Source organism: Sphaeramia orbicularis, chromosome 8 (genome assembly GCF_902148855.1).
Source record: "Sphaeramia orbicularis chromosome 8, fSphaOr1.1, whole genome shotgun sequence".
Classification (NCBI taxonomy): Eukaryota; Metazoa; Chordata; class Actinopteri; order Kurtiformes; family Apogonidae; genus Sphaeramia; species Sphaeramia orbicularis.
The window spans coordinates 32,336,445-32,362,624 of record NC_043964.1 but is presented as its reverse complement, the minus strand read 5'-3'; the positions used below and the strand labels follow the sequence as shown (position 1 = coordinate 32,362,624).

The 26,180-nt window shown below is 37.8% G+C and overlaps 2 protein-coding genes across 10 annotated transcripts; one reads left to right on the top strand and one right to left on the bottom strand.

The window, feature by feature from the left end:
• Positions 1-7,915: 7,915 nt before the first annotated feature.
• Positions 7,916-9,821, bottom strand: rln3a (relaxin 3a). Its single transcript, XM_030140200.1, has 2 exons — positions 9,662-9,821; positions 7,916-8,491 (listed from the first exon to the last, which is right to left on the bottom strand). The coding sequence occupies exons 1-2, from the start codon at positions 9,819-9,821 to the stop codon at positions 8,208-8,210; spliced, it is 444 nt and encodes a 147-aa protein (XP_029996060.1). The 3' UTR covers positions 7,916-8,207.
• Positions 9,822-11,851: 2,030 nt separating this feature from the next.
• rfx1a (regulatory factor X, 1a (influences HLA class II expression)) lies at positions 11,852-25,987 on the top strand. Of its 9 annotated transcripts, none has more exons than XM_030140185.1 (18): positions 11,852-11,984; positions 13,622-14,002; positions 14,823-14,924; positions 15,006-15,109; positions 15,756-15,850; positions 15,954-16,377; positions 17,085-17,266; positions 18,050-18,169; positions 18,450-18,583; positions 19,163-19,281; positions 19,922-20,028; positions 20,135-20,286; positions 20,827-20,924; positions 21,765-21,914; positions 22,076-22,284; positions 23,245-23,398; positions 23,479-23,524; positions 23,627-25,987. In XM_030140185.1, the coding sequence occupies exons 2-18, from the start codon at positions 13,642-13,644 to the stop codon at positions 23,785-23,787; spliced, it is 2,718 nt and encodes a 905-aa protein (XP_029996045.1). In that variant the 5' UTR covers positions 11,852-11,984; positions 13,622-13,641; the 3' UTR covers positions 23,788-25,987. The 9 variants fall into 9 exon arrangements, with proteins under 9 accessions (XP_029996045.1, XP_029996052.1, XP_029996044.1 ...); XM_030140192.1 differs by having other exon boundaries at positions 14,823-14,932; positions 15,014-15,109; positions 15,954-16,326; XM_030140184.1 differs by having other exon boundaries at positions 14,823-14,932; positions 15,014-15,109.
• Positions 25,988-26,180: the final 193 nt, after the last annotated feature.

Sequence of the window (26,180 nt, the reverse complement as noted above, 5' to 3'; positions counted from 1 at the left end):
CCGAACAGCCCCGCCCATTTCAGGAATCCGTGACGTCACCGCACCCATCTCCGGTCTCCTGTGATAAGCCGTCCGAAAATTTAATCGAACCACAGTCCGGTCTGTAGTGTCATTATGGCATTTCTCCCAGCCAGAGATGTAGTCTACCTAGTCAGAATGTTAATTAAAGACATCCACACTAAATATTCTTTCTAGTATTTAAAGATATCTAAAGCTTTATTTCTCCCAGTCAAAATTCAATTCAAGAAATCTTAAAATTCTTAAAAAGTATAAGTGGCCATGTTAACATTTAATAGCTAGACTGGATACACAGGGGTTGGACAAAATAATGGAAACACCTAACATTTTGGCTACTCTAATACTAGTTTTTATTCATTTCATGGAGATAATACATACATACATGCATACATACATTTTGGGCGACCAAGTTCATCCTATGGCTCAAGCACTGTTTCCTGAGGGGGACGCCATCTTTCAAGATGATAATGCCCCAATCCATACAGCTAGAATTGTTAAAGAATGGCATGAGGAACATTCTAATGAAGTTGAGCATCTCGTATGGCCGGCACAGTCCCCAGACCTCAACATTTTTGAGCATTTATGGTCAGTTTTAGAGATTCAAGTAAGACGTCGATTTCCACCGCCATCGTCTCTAAAAGAGTTGGAGGGTATTCTAACTGAAGAATGGCTTAAAATTCCTTTGGAAACAATTCACAAGTTGTATGAATCAATACCTCGGAGAACTGAGGCTGTAATTGCCGCAAAAGGCGGACCTACACCATATTAAATTATATTTTGTTGATTTTTTAAGGTGTTTCTATTATTTTGTCCAACCCCTGTATATGACAGATATCTGTAATTCAATTCTTCCAAGTCAAAAAGAACATTTCAGATGCCCACTTTCTTCCTAGGAGAAATGACGTCACTTTTGCCATTCATGTGTATTGGGTTTTCAATTTCAGTTATTTACTTATAGTCAAGCCTGGATTAACCATATGGGCAGCTGGGCCCGCGACCTCTGAAGGGCCCTGGGTAGCTCGGGCATAACGAAAATATCTGGTTTCTTATTTATTTTTTGTGAAAATGGAGGACACTTCCCTCTCTTTCTAATGTAGTGGATCAATTTTAGATTATACTGATGCTAATGTGTTTTGTTTTCATATCATCATATGCAAGTGAGTGGCCTTGACAAGAGGCTATAGTGGTGCACTTGTAGTTCTACGAGCATTTACATATTTGTACATCAAAATGCATTTGATGATAGTTAGATATTGAAGTATGTGGTATATATTCCTGGAACTTATTCTGTATTTTGCCAGATTACAGGGATCCTGGGGTTGTGGTGATGGGGCCCTTGAATATTGTTGCCCAGGGTACAATAAAGTGTTAATCTGGCCCTGCTTATAGTGAATTTTTTGTTAGAATATAAAATTCCGGTACTCCCAAGAGAATATGCAATTGTATTTGATGCTATCCCTTCAGGTTTAAAAACTTTGCTATCTTCTACTATTACACCTTCAACAACCATTACTCCTCAAATTGCACAATCAGAATTATACATAGGAAATTTAGATCCATTCTTGAGTAAAAAAAACTAATAATAAATGCATTAGAGAAATGATTCAAAGGGATACAATTTGTAAGCCAGCTTCCATCTTTTTTTGGAGTAATTTATATTCTGATGTGGAATGGAAGTAAGTTTTTTTTATTTTGAATAAAGTGAGAGAGGTATTTTTAAAACTGTTACACAGGTGTTATCCAGTTAATTCAGCTTTAGTTAAGTATAAGATCAATGTCGACCCTTTTTGCTCATTTTGTCATAATTCGGATGAAACGTTAACTCATTTGTTTTGGGAATGTGCCTTTTGTCAAATTTTTTGGTGTGATATCAATCTTTTTTTAAATAGAAAGCTGGATATTTCTTTTAACGTCAAAAGTGAAGATATTTTATTTGGTTTCTTTATTACTGATTTCCCATTTGGAAATTGTTTATTCTTAATCTCATTTCCTTATTAGCCAAATTTCATATACATACAAGCAAATTTGCCAATCAGAAACCCAGCTTTGTGGTCTTTAAATCTTATTTGAAATCCTACCTAGACACACTAAACTTTGCACTAACCTTAAAGCTGTGAAGACTAAAGCTTTATGTGATGAATTTAAGTTGTAATTTATTTATTTATTTTTATTTTATTATTTATTTATTTTTTTCTCTTCTTGTTTATTCCTTTAGTTTTATTTATTTAATCTACTTACCTATTTATGTATTTGTATTTAATTTCTTCCTGCCTCACCTCGAGCATTATGTTTTTCTCCATGCCATGTTCTGGTCTATGTGTATATGGTATTATGTGAATAAAGTATGAGGAAAAAAAAAGTTTTCAATTTCAGATATCCACAATTACATTTTGGATATCTAGAACAGTGGTGTCAAACTCACTTTAGTTCAGGGGCCATATCATCCCAATATGATCTGCAGTGGGCTGTACCAGTAAATTAATAACATAATAATAAATAAATAATGCCAACTCCAAACATTTCAATGTGTTTTATAGTGAATAAAGTAAAATTACATTATGGAAACAATTACATCTATAAAGTGTCATTTTAAAAATGTGAATAACATGAACAACCATGAAAAAACTGAAATTTATTAAGAAAAATAAATGCAATTTTAACTCTATTATGCCTCTGCCTATCATTTGTAAATGTGCATTACAACTTACAGATCACAATGGATCTACAAAATAATTTAGTAACTGGCAGAATATTAGTAAAATTGCACTTACTTCTCTTAGGACATTTCTAATTTTTATAGTTTTTTGTGAAAGACTAGTTTGTAAATTTACACAGTTTCATGTAATTTAACTTTTTTTACACTAAAACAGAGGAAAAATTTGGAATTGTCATTATTTGTAGGTTTTTATGATAGTATTTTACTGATCTGACCCACTTGAGACTAAAGTTGGGGTTTATATGGCCCCTAAAGTGAAAGGATTGACTGTTAATATCTTGAGTGTAATTTTTGCATTTCACAGTTTCATCCCACGGGCCAGATTGGACCCTTTGGCAGGCCGGTTTTGGTATGTTTGACGCCTGTGATCTAGAATGAGCATTCTGGATACCTACAATAGAATTCTTCCTACTCAAAATGAACATTTCAGATATCTACAATGACATTCTTCCTGTCCACAATTGTCATTTCAGATATCCAAAATGAAAAAACTATTCCAAATATCCAGAATGCAATTTTGGATATCCAAAATACATTGTGACTAGTAAAAATGTCATGGATATCCACAAGTCATATTATGACTAGTAAAAATGTAATTTCAGATATCCTTAAATGTATTGTTGATATCAGTTGCCTGGTAGACAGGACACCATTTTAACATAAAAAGGGTCCATTGACTATCCACAATTATATTTTAGATATCCATAACAGCATTTCTCCTGGTCAAATTTACATTCTTACTAGGAGAAATGGCAATTAGAGATATCCACAATAACATTCTTACTAGCAGAAATTGTATTTCAAGATATCTACACTTTGATTGTACCACTCAAACTGTAATTTTAAGATATCTAAAAACACTTAAAAAATATAAGTGGCCATGTTAAGTTTTAATAGCTAGACTGAATATGTATTACAGATATCCGTAATTCAATTCTTCCTAGTCAAAAAGATCATTTCAGATATCTACAATGATGTTCTTCTTAGGAGAAACAATGTCACTTTTGCCATTCATGTGTATTAGGCTTTCAATTTCAGATATCCACAATTACATTTTGGATATCTAGAATGAACATTCTGGTTATCTACAATAGAATTCTTCCTAGTCAAAATGAACATTTCAGATATCTACAATGACATTCTTCCTATCCACAACTATCATTTCAGATATCCAAAATGAAAAACCATTCCAAATATCCAGAATGCAGACATCAACAGTACATTTGAGGATATCTGAAATTCCATTTTCACTAGTCATAATACAAATTGTGGATATCCATAATGGCATTTTTACTAGTCACAGTGTATTTTGGATATTCAAAATTACATTCATCCCCACCGCTATCAGGCTGTACAACACAGCAGGGTAGCTCTTTTGTGTTTGTCTCCCATCTGTACTGTCTGACACTGCGATTCTACTTCTGTAAATATGTATACAGCCTATTGAGTTTTATTACTATTATTATTTTCTGTTTGTTTGTTTTTTGCACTATCTTTTTGTTAGCACATTTTTTGCACTATATCCTGTTTATTGCTTCATCGGTGAATTTCCCTGTGGTCAGACCAGTAAAGTTTTATCTTATCTTAAACAGTATTTTCTGAGTTCTTTCTTATAGTTTCCTCATATTGTGTTGCTGTCTAATAGTCTGTAGTAGTGAATTCCATCCATGCATTGCCCAGTACATCACTCCATGTACCGTTACATTTTGGCAAAGTGAAACTGTTCAGTTGTATGTCTTGTTAAGCAGGAGTATTCTTCTAGTCTGAAAAGTAGGTTTTCATAAAACATAGATGGTATTTTGGTCATTACAGTAACTTTTAGAAAACTAACACTGAATACAACCATCTTTTTTTTTTACAGAAAGACAGAAAAGTTGCTCATACATTTTAATGATGTTGCTACTAACTTTACTTTTGATATTACTCAGTGATGTGTCAGACCAAGTAACTGTACAGTAATCCAGATCAGAAAAAACAGACTGAATTACACATGGTATAATATCTTGAGTTAAATATTGACAACATCTCTTCATTACTGACAAGCTGTTTCCCATTTTTGTTACCATTCTGTGTATGTGTTTGTCCTGTCTATGTTTGTGGTCAAAAGTTTCCCCTTCTCTATTTGCTTTATGTATATATTGTTAAAATCACAAAAAGTTGAGGTTTGTCTCTTAGTAAGTAGTTTGCATTATACATCATACATGTAGTTTTTGTAGATACATTACAGTACATAGACTGTGTACAGATGTGGCAAAGGTACACACATCCTTTCCTCATGTAGAAGATGAGACAATGTGTTTATTTGAACATAACTCTGTATTCAGAGAGTAGATAGTAAAAGTACCAGTACCACACTTTGAAAATATTCTACCGTATTCAAAACAAAGGCAAAGTAGTAGTAAAAGTAATCAATTTGCAGTTATGATATTAGTTATTATGCAGTTACTGTCAGGTTTTACTATTGTGTACATAAGCGGCAAACTTTATATGGGTAGGAGAGATCATGTGTGTAACCCATACAGACCCAGCGCTACTTTTGTGGCAATTCCAAAATATTTTTATCCTTATATTTAACTTTTCTTAAGTGATTTATCACCATTTATTATACTATTACCCTCTATATTTTATGTTTTTACAGTGTAAATAATGTATTTTCCTATATTTAATTTATTGATTATGTAGCTGCTCATTAAAGCTGAGATTAAAGTTGAGGTATACTATATCAAAAACTGAAGAAAAAGTGACTTTTCAGCAAAGATATCAGTACATGAATGTAAAAACAAGTGTGTCCATCCACTGTCACTGATCAAACTCCATGGGTTTTACTGGTGAATCCATGTGTTAGAAGATGACAGTGTTTCCATGTTCACTATGGAGCCTCTGAACGTCCAAATGGGTCACATCTGATGACCATGAAAAGATGACAAACTGCATTTTACACCAATTATTCACATGGATTGATAGGATTAGTGGATCAACAGGTATTAAACAGTTTAGATCACCAGTGGATGTTTGGGTCTTTATGGGTTAAAAACACTGATCACAATGATTTACAGATCTCTTAAACCCACATCACAATAGAACATATAAGCATCCAAAATGTTTAACTGAGAAAAAATTACCATTTCAATAAAGAACAAGGCAATTTTGAATTTTATGGCATCAAAAACATCCGACAGGTCCATGTTTACCACTGTGCACTGTCCACTACTGTGTAGTATCCCCTCTTCTGTTAATAACAGCCTGTAAATGTCTGGGAACTGAGGAGACCAGCTGCTGGATTTTTGGCAGAGGAATGTTGTCCCATGCTTCTCCTAGGTTGTTTTCTGATTCAGGACTGTAGCCGCTAAACAATCCTCTGCCTTCTTTATTATATTTTTAGCTTCATGATGCACCATATTGTAACTGATGCAGTATGCAGTTTAGCACTGTCTGGCTGAAATATTCAAGGCCTTCCCTGAAAAAGGTATTGTGTGGATGGGTGCATATGTTACCCTAAAACCTGTCGATACCTGTCAGTGTTGATGGTGCCTTTCCAGATGTGCAAGCTTCCCATTCCATAAGCACTAATGCATGCCCATTCCATCACAGATATAGACTTTAGAAGTGAGTGTAGCGTAGGTAATAAGCCAAATGGGCTTTTTCCTCTTTAGTCTAGACTAGAGGCTCTGGTACCCATGGTTTCCAAAGAGAAGAGAAGAAGATACTCAGAATCTCTACAGTTTTACTTTGACGTATAGTATTCTGACAATGTCCCACATTGTAGATGTATTTTTTATTTCCCAGTCTCAGACATGTCATTAAATGGACAGCAACTTTTCTCCTCAGCCAAGTCTCTCTGAACTATTTTGTCATGTATTATCTTTTACATTTGTACATCTTGATGTGAAGATTCAAAGTAAAAAATAAGAGACAATTTTCTTTATATACTGTTGGTAGCTTAATCTACAGCAATGCATCATATTCTATGAGATTATCATATTTAATCAGAGTCATGGGGGTGTATTTTGCAGCTAATCTAATTTAATTCTTATAAAGTTTGTTTTTAGCATAAGAAGTTTAAAGTCTAAGTCTAAAGTTCATCACAAACACCCGGTGTATAGAAAATTGTAATGTGAGCAACATATCAGAGTAAATAAAGCTGTCAGGTGAATGCAGTGGAGAAAAAAAATACAGTAATTGCATCTGTTGTGGAAAAAATACTCTGCTCATTCGTCCTCAAAATAAGAAATGGTCATTTTAGACAATCAGTGTCTTTTCAGTGTGATTTAATTGGTGCTCCAGGTACAGGTCGTACAGAGGCAAGCTGTCTGCATGAGTGCACAAAGAATACAGCCTGTCATTGTCTCTTATATTAAACTAATAAAAAAAAAATCATGTTCTCTCTTTGTTACAATGACATCTCATGTGTGCTAGAATGGAATTTCTGGGAGTACGGGAAGAGATAACTTCAGTGAGAAAGCACCTCATTTCGAAAAGAGGTGTCCATGTGTCCTTGACCAAACACAGCATGCAGTACAACCAGTAGTCTAACAGGATTACAAACAGTCTCATATAACACAGAGTTCAAACCATAAATATAGAATATACGTAAAATTACCATTACACATCTGAGATGTAGTGTAGAGTTATTAAAAAAAAAAATGCTCATGTAAAGTACAAGTGTCTCAAATCTGTACAACAGTCCTACAGTAAAAGCAGCCCATTAGTTAGTCCAAACTTTGCAAGACTGTAATCATAATACAGAAACTATAGAGGTTATAGAGGTCAATCATATAAGTACTTGCCCACTTTTACAGGAAGAATGAGTTGCGCAAATGTAAAATATGCCAGGGCAGCACATTGTGGGGGAAGAGAGTTTATTTTAGAGCACTGCAGTCAAGGAAAAAGACATAGTACCGTTAAGCAAGGGTTTTCTGTTCTGTTTTTGCAAATCTGAACATTTAAACCACCCAGAAATTTTGAGTACTATAGAATAAATGCAAAATACCATTGTTGTAATCTGGAAAAAAGAACCAATATATAATCCAATTCTATAGACAGTTAAAAATGAAAAATCATTAAATGAATTATTGTTTCTACAACTTATCTTCTCATCTAAATGAGAAATGCTGCTTGTTGATCAATTGCACACAGGTAATGCAAAAAAGTTTTTATTAAAATGTGTGTAATAGAGATTGTTGGGAGGATGCAAAACAAGATTTAGGCTGTTTATTACAAAGACCAAAATGCAGTTTTAACAAAAATAATAACATATGGCAGCCCTTTCCATCCACTTTACAAATACTGAAATATTAAACATTTCAAACAGCTCATATAAAGGTTTAATTGCAATTATAGAGCACTGAAATCAAAATAATATCTGCGAGAAAGGATAAAAATGTGAGCATATGTGTATCTGTCTGTAGTTGGAATTCCGTGTTCAGTATTCATCTTCCTATATGTTGTATTTAGTGGGATGGCAGAGGTCGACTCAGCAAAGGGAGCTGATCTCACTCTTGCTGCAGCCCCATTTGCAGCAGGCATTGGACAAACCGACCACCAGGTCCCGGCCCTTGCGATCAGCCTTGCGCAAAGCTTCCAGGATTTCCTCTGAAATGAATGAACGAGCCGGCCTGAGAAACCCACCGTCCTGACTGTCTCTGGACGAGAGGCTGATATCTCTGTTTCCCTGGAGGAGACTCTCGACCACAGAGTTGTGACTCAAACCCTCAGAAGACTCATCCTGATGGGAGCTGAAAGGATCCTCTGAGACATCTGCAGCAGTAAAACAGACAAGTGATCTCAGTTAAGCATATTGGTATTCAGGGGATTGTTTTATTAGTATATACTGTATCTCAACATAAGACATTCTAATTAGGATGAGAATGATTTTAGTTTCACAGACCAAAAAACATTATCATTAACTGGAAATTAAACTCTCTGTATTCTGTTTCAATCTGCAACTTATATGAAATGTATTCTTCTTTTCAATTGGTTTTCTGCGCAAATGAATATATTCATGAATGAGGTGCAGATTAAAAACAATATTCAACAACATAATATTAGAAATATAAGAATCAACTTATTTTGAATGAATATTTCTCATTTATGGAAGTGAATGGACATGTTGTTGTCACCTATTAATACCGTAAACATACTGTAATCAGCACATGAAACATTACTAGTGATTGTATGTAGACAGAACATTTCACTACAGATTGTGCAGTGAAACATACTTGAGCATGACTTCTAATGAATTTAGATCTGAATGAGTGTAATGTATTTTATATACTTTGGATTGCTTTGACACTGTTATACAATACATTCTTAGTACATTTAACAGTAATTAATGAATTTTGCATTGCTAAATTTACTGAATCCAGGAGTGACTGAATGTATGTGAATAAATACAAAAGCAGAGTGATGTTTTGTCTGCAAAAAACAATGAAGAAAGATAAAGAAACACAAAAATATAATTGTGAATTAAATTCCCATGGTAAAACATTGCTATTTCACTTATTTCTGGGCACAGCTGATTTTCTTAAGGTAAAAGAAGAGCAGAAAAGGCACTTTTTATATGCCTTTGTTGTTTTGCATGACATGGGAAAAAAAGAAAATAAATAACATACATTTATTATTGACTATAAATCATATCTCCCTCCCTTGTGTGGACCATTGGCTGTTTACATAATCTGCTTTGGTTTTGAGGCTTCTGGGAAATTACTGATGTCTCTGAAATTTCAGTGCAAACATAAAAAGTAAGAATAAAAAAAAACAAAACTACACTCTGATTGCCACGTGGTTAAATTGTAACCATAATAAAATGCAGTTACTCGTATTTTGTATTACAAATAAATGTTTTCTGTTACGTCCTCAACAATATTTTGAGACATATAGATATATAGATATGTATGAAACATATATTACCTGACGCCTGTATCTCACCTGCACTTCTGAGTGACCGCTTCCATCGAGACCCTCCACAAGTGAAGATGACTGCTCGGATGAACTCACGACCACAAAGCTTCACACCATATGCTGGGTCCTCCATAGGTTGAACCCCAGCCACCAGCACACACACAGCCAGTACCACAGCTTTCCACATGGTGCTTCAGAGAAACAAAGTTGAGATGGTTGGAGATTGTTTGCTTTGAGCAGCTTTGTAGCTCCTATTTGAAAGGGCTATGATTTTCTAGGTGACCCAGGTGTGGTTTATAAAGGGGTTTGGATCCCTGGAAGGGAGTCATGGATACTGCGCATGCAGGCCTCTCAGAGAGAGGCACTGATCTGAAAGAGAGATACAGTCAGAGACCTTTATGGAGACAAAAAGGGGACCAAAGGTGGCATAATAAATGAATATGTCAGAGTCCTCTACAATTTAATTGTGTCTCAACATTTGAAGCACTTTTGTCTTTAATGTCTTTCATGACTTCACCACATGCACTTAATATAGTAATTGTTACAAAAGCGTCATGTAGTGAGAGTGAATAGGGGAAACATATTAGCATAATAATGTTAGGAAAAGGCAAATGTTATGACATGGTGTGATGAGATAAAACTCTGAGCTTTTCAATTGTGTAATCATGTATGTAAAAAACAACAGTCATAGGTGAATGAATATTTTCTAACCTTGCGGGCCTTAGTTACGCATGTTTCCATAAATAGTGTTAAAAATGTCACTTACTGATATTATTTGACAGATACTTTTATGACATTGTGACCAATGTCAAGATTATTGTTCTTGTGTGTCATCAGTTTTACTTTTTTATGTTCCTTGTATAACAATAATGCATATATTTCATATGTATCCTTTTCTTTGAAGATCATTAATCCTATTGTCTCCTTGCCAAAAGGTGAACAGGAACGACTGAGACAGGAACAATGACATTTTCAAAGTCAGATAACAAAGAAGACTTATTATGAGTCAGACAGAAATAAAACACATTTTTATCTAGGTGTCCACACAGTCAAAGGTCACTCGTTTAGGAAATTACAATGAGAATAATGAATTTGTAATTAATGGATGATAACAAGCAAACAAAATGGCATTTTAGAAGGGTGTCCACTCTGACAGTAATTTATACAACGTCACAGAAGTGACCTGTTGAGGTGGCAGGAGCTGTATCAAAATGCTCAGGTCATATACTGGAAATACATTTGTGATATACAGATATTACACACCACTACTAGCACATTTGGATCAACAAATAATTGGGGACAAAAAGTAATAAGCACGTTACTTTTGTGTTTCAGCACTGGTGTTGCCATGACTTTTGAGAATGACAACTGGCCTGACTGTTTACCATTTTTGTAAGTTATGGATTAATGGCAGGTACAACTGATGATATGTGTAATGAGCTATACCCATCTTTGTCAACATTTCAATGTCATCTATAGACAGGACGGGGGACAAATATGTGTGTAAAATATGGCTTTCCGAATATGATAATAAAAAGGGACTGAAACCCAAGTGTGAGACATGTCTAAACAAAATTATTAAAACTGAAATATCATTTGAAAGAAAACCTACACTGTTTATTCACACAGCCATTACTATTTTGTGTGCTAACAGAGTTGTGCACTTGGGACTTTCACTCAGTTTATTACTAGGATGACTTCTTGTCTTTGCTGATACTGAAGGCAAATAGAGGTGGACCTTATAAACTGAGCGTGGGTGTTACTAAGAAACTATAGATATATATTGTAAAAATATTAATTATTTGTCCTTATTTGGTGGAGATTCTCAGAAGCCAGATCTTTACTTCTTTGCATGATAGCTCTGCTGTTTGCTTCTTTAATCTGCAATCATATAAAACAGATAAAAGCAAAACTTTCTAATCACAATCAAAAGAAAAAGCAATGCAAGAAAAAGATTTATACGAGGTCAAAAAGTCACCAAACCAGTATTTAACAAGCAATGGTGTGAACCTGTAGTCTGGAATGGCACACGCCTTAGCAGTCGAAATTGTATTATTATGACAGACAGGGATTTTCCACAAATGGGCGTGGAAGGCTTTGTAGTAAAAAAATGTTTAGTCCTGTGTCTTTAAGAGAATTTGGCAGGAGGCAGCCAATGAGAAAGACGGAGGGGGAGGGAAGGGAGCGGGTGGGTAGCAACAGTTGCCCTGGTGAGGACGAAGCGCCATAGCCACGGTAGCCCTGGCGACAAGAACCCAGCAACGAGAATCAACAACAACAACAACTGAAACGGCCATAAAAAATATAAGAAGATATTTTACCAGTGGGAAACACACACGTGGAACCAGAGGTGAAGCTCTTAACATATTAGAGATCTTTTATGTCCACTAATGGCTCAGTGGAATTGTGCTGTTGCTTTTTTTCCCTTCTTGTTTCAGTAGCCATAACTGCCAACTGCCTTTCAGTGTTAGCCGAGGTTAGCGTGCAAGCTAGCTGTCGCACTGATTATCAGTGCAGTGCGTTTCTCGAATTGGGGAGTTTGTACCTGCTGCTAAATCGACTGATACCAAATTGTGCCTGCCATGGCGACGCAACCACAGATGCATACTCAAGTGGGCCGTTGTTATGGCGATGTCAAATGCAAAAGGTACAAAATGGCGGTTGTTGTAGAGACCAGTTAGCTTGCTACCCCTGTTACGGTTACCATGCTACATAGCTAGCATCATTGCTGTCACGACACGGCTAATGAGACGAGTTACCATCTTGCCATACATTCAATATAGTAAACGGTGTTTTATACGCAGTTTGTGGTGGTGTAATACATGATGCTGTTTTCAGTACCCGGCTAAACACTACAAAAAGTCCCAGGTTCTAACGTTTACTCCCTATAAAGAGGGCCAAATTAGGATATTACAGATGAAACTAGCTACATGGACAGCTGTTGGGGTAGTGTTGAAGATGGTGCAGAGTTTGAACATTTAGCAAATTAAGCAACAGGACCTTAAAAACGGGAAAGTTGCGAGAGCAGAGATAGGTGACGTGCATTCAACATTTAAGGGGCGTGGCTGAGGAGGGTGTTTTTTGCAGGTGCTTAGCAAATGCGATTTTAGCTGGTGCTTTTTTTACACTGATCAATCACATTAGCAACTTCACACGTCAGTGATTACGTTTGTAATCTACAATTATTTAAGGATTTAATGTCTATGTTTTTAAAATACCTAATACTTATAGATCGCAAGTAGAAGAGTAGCAAAGCATCCCTCCATAGTCTACTGACTTTCCGTCACTTAGTCAATACAGATCATTTTCTCATATTTAAGGATGCTAACTGGGTGTTAGAACACGCCATACACATTATGCACAAACATGTAATCTCCTCTTAAACTATGAGAATCGCATGTATCACAGTAGTCCTGCATTGTCGTGAGGGATTTTCCCAACCTGTACCACTGCATGAAAGTGAAAGGCCATATTCACTGTGATCACGTTACAGGTAATGAGACACCAAAATGATGAGTTCCTGTAAATGCTCCTCCCACACAAATCTACATTGGTTGCACCACCAGCAGGTCAACTACAGTACTGCTTTCAGAAAAAAAGCCCACAATCACTCATTTATTAACATATGTGCAAAATTATTCTAAAGATATATTACATATTGTGGATGCTAAAAATCATCCACAATATGGATAAATTATTGTATGCTACTAGTTTTGCATGTTAGAAGTTGAAGGTTTGATTCCTTAAATTTTCTTCCCCTGAGATCTTTAAAATCACCTGTCAGAACCCTCTTAAAATGAAACCCCTTTCGTCTGCCTTAACTCTGGCTGAATTATTAATATCAACACAAATGAGGATATTTTAGCCGAACAAGACCTGAAAACAAACAGCTTTATTTATTTATGCACAATGTATCTGGTTTCTTACATTTGGAGCAACTGTAATATTTACTGACAGTGTTTAACTAGTAATATGTTTGTTTCCTAGGGTGATTCCCAGCTCATGTAATGGCCACCTCAGGCTACGTAGGTGAGATCCAGCCCGCAGCCCAACCCCAAGGGACTGGTGTTGCTGCCACACCGGGGCAACCTGATACCAGTTCCACCCCTGCAAATGCCCCTCAGTTTCTGGCAGAGATTCAGACTACTGTGGCCACTCCTACCATTGTCACACCCACAGGCCAAACTACTCCCACTGAACAAGCAACGTCCATCAACACTCAGAAACCTGCAGCTGGAAGTCAGGCCCAGCCCACAGCACAGACCCAGCCAACTCAGACGCAGTATGTGACAGCAGAGATTCAGGGCTCCCCCACACAATCTGGAAATGCCCAAAGCACTCCTCAGTACATTGTGGTCACAGTTACAGGTAAGGGCTGATGTCATACACAGTCATGCATGAATCATTCCTTATTTCATTTTCCAAACCGCTTATCCTTGAGGGGGTCACGGGTATGCCCGGCAACCAGCAAGTGAAGGTGGAGTACACCCTGGACATGTCACCAGTTTATCACAGGGCTTACCTATACGGACAAACATACATTCACTCACATATTCACACCAGGGGGACCAGTCAGTCTATTTTGCTGCCTGTCTTTGGATGGTGGAAGATGTTTCATTTAAGTAAAAATAAAGTTTTGGTCAGGACAGAAGTTGCTGGCTGCTAAATTACAAGGTGAGGCCATATTAACAATAATGTGTAGTGTAACACATTTTTATGTGTCTTGTACAGATTACTAAGGAAATCACATGGACAGAGGATGCATAATTTACTGCAACACGTAGTTCCTTGATTGTTTGTTTAAACCATTCCAGTCAACTCTAGTCAAACAGTGCACTTGTAAAACTTGCATATTTATTCTTATATATATTTATATGACCCGTCAAAATAATTGTGACGAGACTGAGATTTTAAGTGAACATTAAGAAACTTTCCACTTTCAACACCTGAGCCTGAAAAAACCAGCATTATTCTCTGAACACACAACATTGTGCACTCAGATGCAAAGATTTAGGGAGGGAGCATTAAATGAAAATGAAAAACTGTGAAATGGAGGGTGGGTTTACATTTGTCTATAACCAAAATGTTTCAACTCATTTGAAGGTGCAGTAGGGGAAGGTTGTAGTTAATAAACAGTTTGCCAAAAAATACAACATTCTTCAATTATATAATTTTTTGTGTGCTGCAGAGGGCTCCCTTCACTCAAGTGATAGTGTGTCAGACTCAAGCCCCCCACCAGCTGTTGTACAGACAGGAGTTCCCACACAGGTTGTTCAGCAGGTGCAGACGGCTCAACAGGTAAACATACGCTAACACCACAAAATCATTTTCTGTGCATCTTGCAATTCCCTGTTTTTACATGTGTCTTCATCTCAGCAGAGGTCTGTTGTGCAGGCGACCTCTCAGATAGCCAAGACTGAGCCAGGCACCCAGCTCAGTGTGACCAGTCTACAGCCTGTTCATATCAGCCAAGAGGTGAGTCAGATGCACAGTAAGACTGTTTGTCAGTTGGGATTAGATTTGATTCATACAAACAAACACACTGGACGTCAAATGTTCCATCTCATATGACCTCACACATGACCTTTAGCACATCCACAACTTTACAACCTTCTAACATTTTAAGTCTGTATTAGTCAGCTTGTGACATCTGTGGTGGAAACTGCTTCTGCTGGCTTTCAGCTCCTCCCTAGCTCTGTGGAGACAGCAATAGTAAGAGATATAGAGGCTGAAGAATGGCAACTGTATCTTGAGACAGGACAGCCAGAGTGCCTGTGCTTGGCATCGACAGACTGCTTCGGAGACTGTGGCAAACCTGTCTTCATGCCGTTGGAGACTGTGCAGTATTGCCAGTCACTGTACCTGCTCTCCATGTGTGCAGAGAAAGAGATAGGGGGCTCCGATCAGCCACCAGCACAGGCTTTAAATTTCCAAGTAGGTCAGGGACACAAGGGAGAGTACTGCTGTAGAGTCAAGGGAAGACATTATCTATCTGTAACTAATCGATTCTGTGACAACGAAAGATTTTGGGGTTCTCGGGCGATGCAACTTTATATGGTCAAAAGAGGCGGGACAGAATTTATTGGATTTTCATGTGTGTGTGTGTTTCCCTGCTCTTTAGGTTCAGCAGCAGCTCACACCAGTGCCCGTGCAACATGTGTACACCAATCAAGTGCAGTATGTGGAAGGAGACACCAACTACACCACAAGCACGATGTTAGAATAAAACTCCATTATATACTAATGCATGTGTAGACAAAACCTTTTCTGTTTGTTAATTTGTTCTGTTTTTAACACATCTTTTCCTGTCTCTCATCAGCCGTTCCAGCACCTTCCCTTACACTGAGACTCCTCTATATACCCAGACCACAGCTGGCCAGTATTATGAAGGTCAGGCCACTTCAGGCTCACAGGCTTCCACCCCAGGGACACCTCTAACTGTCTCTGTGACTGCAGGCACCACAGGAGGTGTGTCCATGTTTGTGGCGCAGCCCACCAGTGCAGCAGGTGGAGCGGCCACAGTGGTGTCCACAGGTGGCACTACCAATGGGGCGGGGGATGGGGCAGGTACCAATGGTGGGGCAACAGGCAGTTATGTGATCCAGGGGGGTTACATGCTCGGCAGCAGCAGCGGAGGGACAGCTGGCAACAGTCAGACTTACTCACACACCGCCCGCGCCTCCCCAGCCACTGTGAGTATTACAGAGGGCGAGGAGAGTAGCGTGCCGTCGGCAGACAAGAAGGTATGCAGAGGCGCCAAGCGCAGGAATTTTTCCTTGTTTTGTTCTCATTCACACAACCCTTTGGTGGCGCACACTGATGACGTCATTGTTGGGTTTTGTCAAGTGGAAAGCACAATTAAAAATGTAGGTATTCATATCAGGACTGGGAAATATAACCCACGGGTAATATCAGAACTTCTAAAGTGTACTGATCACCACAAATGTACTATGAAGTATTTTTAACTGTGATTTCCTCCTCAAAGAAAACAAAACCATGACTTCATCATTTTCATATCATAATACTGCATGTGATGAGGGGCATTTTAATTTGCCTGAAATGCTCTAACACTATATTTTTCATCTCAAATTCATCATATTGAAACCCATATTATAATGGTACCCAACATATGTTTGGCAAACATCCCATCAGTATTCCAGGTCATTAATTCATTGCATACCAAAGTTGTATGCCACGGCACGCAAACAAATGTATTTGTGTTTTCATTCTTGGATGATCAAAAAACTAAATGTGAATGGATTTTTTTTTTTTACCTAACAGAAATATGTGTGCATGTACTTTATATTAAGGTGCTGATTTTTAATGGTTTTGGAAACAAGCATGCATTTTTATGTATGCAAATTGGTGAGGTATGTTTTCCTCTTCTGTGTATTTACTGGTCTTGCTAACTGCACCAGCCTCTTTCCTTTTTTTATTGCCTGCGTGTCAGGTACAGTGGTTGCTGGACAACTATGAGACAGCTGAAGGAGTTAGTCTACCACGTTCCACTCTCTACTGCCACTATCTGCTGCACTGCCAGGAGCAGAAACTAGAGCCTGTTAATGCTGCGTCTTTTGGGAAACTTATTAGATCTGTGTTCATGGGGCTACGCACACGACGCCTAGGAACACGGTAAGATTGGTCACCGCACATATAGAAAACATAATTTATAATGCAGAGTCACAAGGGCATGAATACACATTTTCCTTTTGTCCCTTTGACACATTACCGATAAAATATAGCAGGTACTTGCAGCCTTCAAATAAAATTTTACAATTTTCCCAGTGATGATTGAGACCCTTATTGAAACCACTTGTTTTTTGTTTTTTCAGACATGGGCAAACTAGCAAATATCAATTTTATGTTACAGAGGGAGGTGGAAGACAGAATTAAAGGCAACACTTTATCGATAATTTCCCTGCCACATTCAGCCACTCAAGCATCACAGAGCTGTGCAGAACAGTATTCATTTCAGTCAACTCTATCTGTATGCAGACTTTGACACATAGGCCTATACATCTCAATTAGGAGACACCTATCCACATTTTTCTACAGAATAATGATTGTTTCCTTGGAAAATCTATTGAACTCTTTAAGGCTTTGCCAAATGTTCACCTAGTGTAGTGAGAGATGTGGGTAGAGATGAAGACAGACAGCATGTGTGTGGGTGAGTGAGTTTGACAAAGGCAGGGAGAATGAAGAAGGTTTGACTGTTTGTAATGTTTGCATGTAGTGGTTGAGTTGCATAATAAGGTGTGTCTGGTTATTGTATTTCATAAAATGAAACATATACTGTATATACATACCTTATACGCACATAACAGTCTGTATTCAGGGTGTAGTTTAGGGCAGTTAACAGTTGTATTTAGTTTTTGCCAGTTAAAAATAAAAGTAGATTTGATCTGATTCTGACAGGGGTAATTCTAAATACCACTATTACGGACTGAGGATCAAGGCTGGCTCTTCTCTTCTACGTCTAATGGAAGATCAGCAACATCTGGCCATGAGGCAACAGCCCTTTTCACAGAAACAAAGGTACACAGGAATCATCCTCATGCACCCACACACTTTGTCATCACATCACTTTAACCACTCCCAACAATCACTGATTTACCGTTTTATTTTGTTTTTTTTTTTTTTTTTATACTGTATATGTCTCTTTGTCTCTCACACGCCACATGTTATTTAAATCCTGTCATGATCCAGTCATCTGTTAGCCCATTCCCTATATCTCCCTTCATTATTTATTGATTTTGTATGGATGTGACTGTTTATTCTTTGTTGTCTTTTGTACTGTTTCCCTGTTTTCTGACAGGTTGAAGCCTGTACATAAAGTAGAAGGAATGACCAATGGCACGGCACCAGGAGCAGGCCAGCAGCAGCAGCAACAGCAGGGGTCAGGTCATGTGGACATCAGCACCCAGGTTCAGCAGTACCAGCAGTTCTTAGGTGTGTTCATAACTTTAGGTATCAGTGAAACTAGTAGAATGATGGTTTAGAATTAGGTTAAGTGTAAGTCATCTCATATTTCTTAGTTACCCTGCCCCTGAAAGGGAGGCAAGGGGTATTGTTTTTGGTTCAGTTTGTTTGTTTGTTTGTTTGTTAACACTCTAGCAGCAAAACTATTGGTTGAATTCATACCAAATTGGGTTTATAGATTGCCAGTCACCCAGAATAGATCTGATTACATTTTGGGAAAAGTTGGTCAAAGTACAAATTCTTTATGAATTTTTAAAAATCCTTTTTTTTCTCCCATTCACTTATAATGGGGCGAAATTTCAAATGTCTGTGAAAACATCAATTTTGTTTCAATTTACTTCAAACTTAGCACATATATAGAGGCAGTTGATATGCTGACATCAGCTGGATCCATGCCAAAATAAGCTACAATACGTGTGAGGGGTGGGGTTTGCTATGCCTGGCACCACTCGTTATTATTACTATTTACTGTTACATAAATAATAAAAGTGGCTTGCATTTAAATCAGTTTCCCCCTGTATGTGCTGTGCTGTTGTGTCTTGTGTTCAGATGCATCCAGAGCTCTTCCAGAGTTCCCAGAACTTGACCTCCAGGGCAAGTCTCTCCCTGAGGGCATTGAGCTTGACCATGTTAAGAGTTTTCAGCTGCTGTATAGAGAACACTGTGAGGTAAAAATGTCAATATGTAAGTAAAGGTTTTTAGAAGGTTGCACTTGGAATAGGAATTAAAACAAAACCCAAAGGGTATGTTTATTAGACATCTAAAGGAGAAAGTATAAGAAGAAAAAGTATTCTGCTAACATTTAACTCCATTAATAGTTAATATACAGTTGCGGAAAATGATTACACCACCCTTGTTTTCTTTAATTTCATATTCATTTTAATGCCTGGTACAACTAAGGCACATTTGTTTGGACAAATATATTGGTAACAACAAAAATAGCAAATAAGAGTTTAATTTAAGAGCTGATGTCTAGCCATTTTCCATGGTTTTCTGGATAATAACCAAAATCACTTAAGTTGTTACATCAATAGCTATGGCATTGTACCGCCAAAAACAGTGCTTTTAGGCATTCCATGTTTTCTTTCGGTCTGTTTTAGTCACATGATACACACAGGAGTTAGTACTTGATTCCATAACCTTTGTTTTTGATTACCTTTGATGGTCTAATAATTTTTTTGGCGACTGTACATGTTTTCCTTATGGCACATCATTTTGATTGGTTAGCTCATAATTTATAAGTTCTCTCCTATATAATACTACACCCGTTGCAAGCCACCAATTGCATAACATTGTTTTCCTTTTCAGGCCATACTGGATGTGATGGTCAATCTGCAATTCACCCTAGTAGAGACCCTGTGGAAGACCTTCTGGAGGTTCAGTCAGAGTCAGGCTGGAGATGCTACACTGGCTGTGTTAGTGGTCACTACTTATCAGCCACATTAATTTCAACACTAATTTATCTTTTCTAACAGTAACAATGAACACAAAATCCCTAATTAATGGTCTGTGTTTTGACAGTCACGATGAGTCAGAGAAGCGTCTCCCAAAGTCCTGCCTGGTGTTACTGTGCAAGTATGAGCCAGTCCTGCGCTGGAGCCGTGACTGTGATAACAGCCTGTACCAGGGCCTGGTGGAGATCCTCATCCCTGATGTCCTCAGGCCCATCCCCAGTAAGGCTCCACAAAAGCATCAGAGTAATATGAACACAACAAAATAATACACCAATGTATTGAACATGGATTAGCTACTATGACCGTCAGACTTTTAAGGTATCAGCTACCATTTAACCATACTTACCCATAGCTGTAGTATACCAGCAGTCAAAGGAATTATTCTAAAAGTGTGGAATAAACCTGTGAGAGAACACAGTGAAAGACCAGCACAGTATTCATCTGCTGTGGGAACTGACGTTCTTGGAATTTAGGTTTATTTATTTTGTTTCAGTTTCACTTTTAGTAATTCTATCATATTATTAGTTTGAAAACTCCTCTGAGGGATGGACTTTCCTTGAATTTCGCAACACAGCAGCCACAAATATTTCTCTTGGCACTATTTGGATCCTGTCATCCACAGAAAAAAAAAACAATAGGAAATTTGGTCTCTGTTTGACATTCTATTATCCATAACAAGCTTAGGAATTTAGAAAATCAAAAGTATCTCTGACATAACCTGTCATGAATTCTCTTTTTTTGCCTGCCTGTCTCTCTTAGGTGCCTTAACCCAAGCCATCCGGAACTTTGCCAAGAGCCTGGAGAGCTGGCTGACCAATGCCATGATGAACATCCCAGAGGAAATGGTCCGCATCAAGGTATGCATCCATTTTATTAAATTAAAGTTGGTGGCATATGTTTCTTTTTCCATGTATTCCTTTTTTGGCATGTGAGCAGTAATGCTTCAAACTTTGTACCAAACTAAAATTCTTTTCCATCCAGAACTTTTCCTTCCTGTATTACAAGGAACTGGCAGTGATTTTAGTACTTAATTTGATGTTATATAACACACCGTTCTGCTCTTTAAGATCCAACTTTGTGAGTTTTTATTTTTCTTTGTATTTGTGAAGTTTTCTTTTCTTTTTTTTTTAACAAAACCAGTTATATTTCTGATGCCTGACTGCTACCACATTCTTTAAAACTTCAAATTCCTACAACAATCAGTACATATGCTTGTATTTGTAGACTTGAAGGTGGATGTATATCCTCAAATATATGTAGTAGCAAAATGTATGAAACTCCTTAATGAATGTTGAAATACAGCAGCCAGTTCTTGTACACAGGTACAGGTGCCCATTCCATTCTATCTCAATGCTTGCAAAGTGATGTCACAGAGGAACTATTCCACACACACGGACATGATCTAACGCAACATGAGACTATACCTGAATGATATGGCATGGACTGAAACAGGACAATACCTAAGCTAACTCAACCCTCTTATCATGATGGGATAATATCGTGACTCATTGACCCACTTCGTTACTGCTGTACTTAAAGTTTTGATACTTCCCTGTCTGTGCTTGTTGATACTCTTCTTGTGTCTTTGCATTTTTATTTTATTGTTTGTTTGTTAAAAAATGTGAAATCTGTGAAGAATACAGTATTCAAAAAAGCTTCAAACTCCCTCACTAAGTTGATTCTTTGTTCATTCTCAGGTAACATCAGCCAATGCTTTTGCCCAAACACTGCGTCGCTACACCAGTCTGAACCACCTTGCCCAGGCAGCCCGCGCTGTCCTCCAGAACACAGCACAGATTAACCAGATGCTGTCTGACCTCAACAGAGTGGATTTTGCTAACGTCCAGGTTAGTTCAGTTTCTGAATTCTGTACACAGTGTTTTGGACTCTAGACATTTTCTATTATGAGGCTTCAGGAAAGGTTATCTAAACTTTATGTCATGCTGTTGTCCACTGCTACTAAGATTAGTACTGAACACCCCAACCTCATCCTATCCCCCCTTTGCAGGAACAGGCCTCTTGGGTGTGCAGGTGTGAAGACCGTGTAGTCCAGCGGCTGGAGCAGGACTTTAAACTGACCCTCCAGCAGCAGAATTCGCTGGAACAGTGGGCTGCGTGGCTGGATGGTGTGGTCTCCCAGGTCTTAAAGCCCTACCAGCACAGTCCTGCCTTCCCCAAGGCTGCGAAGCTCTTCTTACTCAAGTGGTCGTTTTACAGGTGTGATGTGTTGATCACTATTATGTATGTGTGTACAGTTGTGTTACTTTGTTTAGCTGCTATGATTAGCAAGATTGTTACACAGTGTCATAGCTCAAATTAATAAGATTATTATTTTCTGTATCCGAGTGTAACAGATCAGTTCAAATTGGTCCAAACATTACACTCAGTTCTGTTGCATATTTTTTAGCTGCAATGCAATAGAAACAATTTAATCATTGTAAGTGCGACAGAATATGGTGTACAGCTTTCTCTAGATATTTTTTAGATCAAAATCCATGGTATGTGTAGGCAAAAAAATGGCACTGTGTGTTAAAGCAGTGATAACTCTATGCACTATGCACTTTTTGTTATTTTCTGCTGGTTTCTTTGGCTTTTATCAGGCTTACCCGGCTTGTACAAGGGGAAACAAAGAAATCTTTATTCATTATGAAAAATCACTAATCTGTCTTAAAAGCTTTCATCATAGTATCATTGAATGTGCACAAACAAATTTATGAAACAGCCATTAAACAACTGCCTCTACCATCGTTGAAATGTCATCTTATTTCCTGTTAAAGAATAAGCAAAAAGGTATTGATATTGACATTGGCTAATACAAATGTTCAGCCAATATATCACTGTATCTCTTCTTTTTTTTAAATTTCAGTGAAACTGACACCATAGTACAGTGAAAACAAATAAATCCTGCTTTTTTGCCTTTATAATGGCATTTTTATGCTTTATCTTAAGTATTGCAGATTCATTGTCCTGTGATACAAATATTAATTGTGAGGAATATAACTTGATAGTATTATGAGTTATGCTGTAATTCCTACCACATGACTGTGTAAATACATAATAATTATTTGGAAATTACCAATTATTTGAACCAATAATCCCATTTATATTAAAAATTGTATTTACACTTACAGATTATGTCTTTCTCAATTGTTTAACCCTTCAATCTGTGGTCTCCAGCTCCATGGTGATCCGGGACCTGACCCTGCGGAGTGCAGCTAGCTTTGGTTCCTTTCACCTGATCCGCCTGCTGTACGACGAGTACATGTACTACCTGATAGAGCACAGAGTGGCCCAGGCTAAAGGGGAGACCCCCATTGCTGTCATGGGAGAGGTACATGCCAAAACATACATACACACACCAAGTGAAATAAGAGAAGATACCATAATAAAATATTTCCCTCTTGTTGTTAGTTTGCCAGTTTAGGCCGAGGTCTGAACCAGCTTGATCCTGATAAGGGTAACTACATTTTGTACTGTTTTATTAGTGAATACACAAGCTAATTACCATCACTTTGGGAGCATTGTTTGTAATTAACTCTGTTGTCACTGTTTATCTCAGAAGAAGAAGAGGAGGAGGAGGAAGAGAGTGATGAGGAAGGTCAGGAGCTTTCCCTTCCCTCAGACGGGGCGGTGCTGGGTGAGGAGTCTCTGGAGCCGCCTGCCAAGCTGGCCAGAACTGACCAGAGAGTCCTCTTCACTACAGGATCAGCTGACAACTAACTACAAAATATTACCACTACATATGTTAAAATCTATAGTGATTAGACACTCATATGCACACATACATACCCAAACAGATGTACAAAGAGCATTAATTTATACATTTGACACATGTATAGATCTTGTAAATGTGTGTGCAAACTTTTGCTGCAGTCTGTCCTGCATACTGTAATTGTCCCACTTTTTTTACACACATACATGCACACACAATCAAAACAAATACACTTCAGTACTGTACTCTCACAGAAACCTGTTGGCACCATTGATTTACAATCATTGGCACAGGAATAGGATGTGGCTTTTAAACCTACACTTTTTCTGCAAAGAGCAGTGCAGAGCATTTTTACTTTCAGTTGTACCGATCTGTAAAAAGGAACTGAAGGCTGGCATGTTGTTTTTTTGTTTTTGTTTTTTTTTTTTCTGTCATTGCATTGCAACCCGTAGCCTTGTTGTTTCCTCACTGAGAAACTTCTGCTCGCCCTAAACCCTCCTACAACTGTCACTGCCGTATCAAAGTGGTCTTGAAAATACTGTGATGTGTGTGTTTATGTAGAGGTTCTGTCTATAGGAGGAGGGTACTAAGTGGACCTTGAGCAGAACGTCATTGCTGAACTTAGTTGTCACTAATTTATTAAAGGAGATTCGGAAGACAGGAAGTGTTTGGACTTGGGGAGGATTGACCTGTCGTGTGTGTGTGTGTGTGTGTGTCCGTCCTTTAAAGTTCTTGTGTGTTTCGTGTCTGAAGGTGTACTACAGCTACACCGCTCTGCTGATTTGTCCAGAGGCCTGATTGAAACGTTCATGACAGTGTGTACGTGTGCCTGATGTGCGATTGTGAGTCATGCCAAGTGCTGACTGCTTTTCCTGTATATATTTTCTACGGCATCAATTTGGGAGAAGTCTTGAGATTTCCTCTTTGATTTCATTTGCCCGCCTGTAAAGAAAACGTTGTGTTTTTTGGAGTGCCTGTCACAGCTGCTACGCTGCTACTGTAAAGATAAAGCTACAGCTGTGGGAGTGGGGCTCTCATTAGTTGCTGCAAAACCCTCTCATTTATTGAACATCTGGTTCCATGGGAGAGGTACTGTATGTGTCATATATTTATGTTCAAAGTGCTTCGTTCCTGTTCATAAGTTCCTTTGTGGCCTCATTTTCCCTGACATATCATTTTCTTGCCTTATTTCAGTCTTTTTTTTTTTCTCTGTCTGTGCCAAACCTATTTACTTTTCTCCCATTTTCCATAGTTGTTAAACTCTATGTTTAAAGGAGGACTGTGCCTGAATAAGAACGCTGATATACTTATATTCTACTGTAAATTTATCCAATATTTTGAATTTTGTTGTCACTAAGTAAACCTCTTGTGCAGTGTATGGTGCTGTGTTGTCACACATTGTAAGCAACCTTTGTGTGCATTATTGATTTGTGATTGTATGTTCAGTTATTAATCCTATATCATATCTGATGACTTTTCTACATCCAGGCTAAAGCCCTGCCTCTTTGCACATATTGACTATTGTCTTTAAAACTCCAACAAAGTGATCTGAACTGTTTTAAGTTGTTTTTAAGTGTGTTTTTAAAGGTGGGGTGCAGGTGTCAGAGATCTGATGGCTCTTTCTGCACAGTCCTCCACCAACACTCATCTCCCTTCACTGTACCTTCATCTCATCTGCATTTCCACCCTCCTGCCAATGGCTTTGTTTTGCTTCAAACATCCTTATTCTTAAACACTGTTCGTCAAGATTGGTTGTTGTTGTAAACATGTCATTTTTTGGATTTTGGAATACAATGCACATGTTTTCACCGGGCATTGCAAGCCTCAAACCAGCACATCGACCCTTTTTATGGAGTAAAATGCTACCACAGCTGAGTACATATCACTCCAGTCTTTTAATGATCAACAGCATATAGAATGGCCATTGTTTACCCAGTAAAAAAATGTTTAGTCATTTTTATAGTGCATTGTTTCTTATGTACGAAACTAATTGAGAAAAAAAGATGTTCAGTGGCAGTGTTTTATGAATTTGGTCAGCTATAAGTATGACTGTGCCTTTGGAGGTGGTAGAATGCAATTCAGATGTTTTTAATTTTAAAGATATAAATTAAAGAATTTTTAAAATTGCATTTGTGTTCCTTGTTGAAAATTTTCTTAAAGTTCAGCAAAAGTCAGTTTTGAGCATAAAGCAAAAACAGTTCAAACATCACACATCACTATATATGTTTTGTGATGAAAAGTCAGTGTTCAGGTTTGTCAGGCAGCTGTGATATGACTAATCCTTACACGTTTCAAAGAACTCACTTCTGAGAAAAGCGCGAATACACTTGACAGCTTCCTCTTTCGCTGTCAAGATTGATGTATGAGACTGCAATAGAAACCACAAAGACTGTTTTTCTGT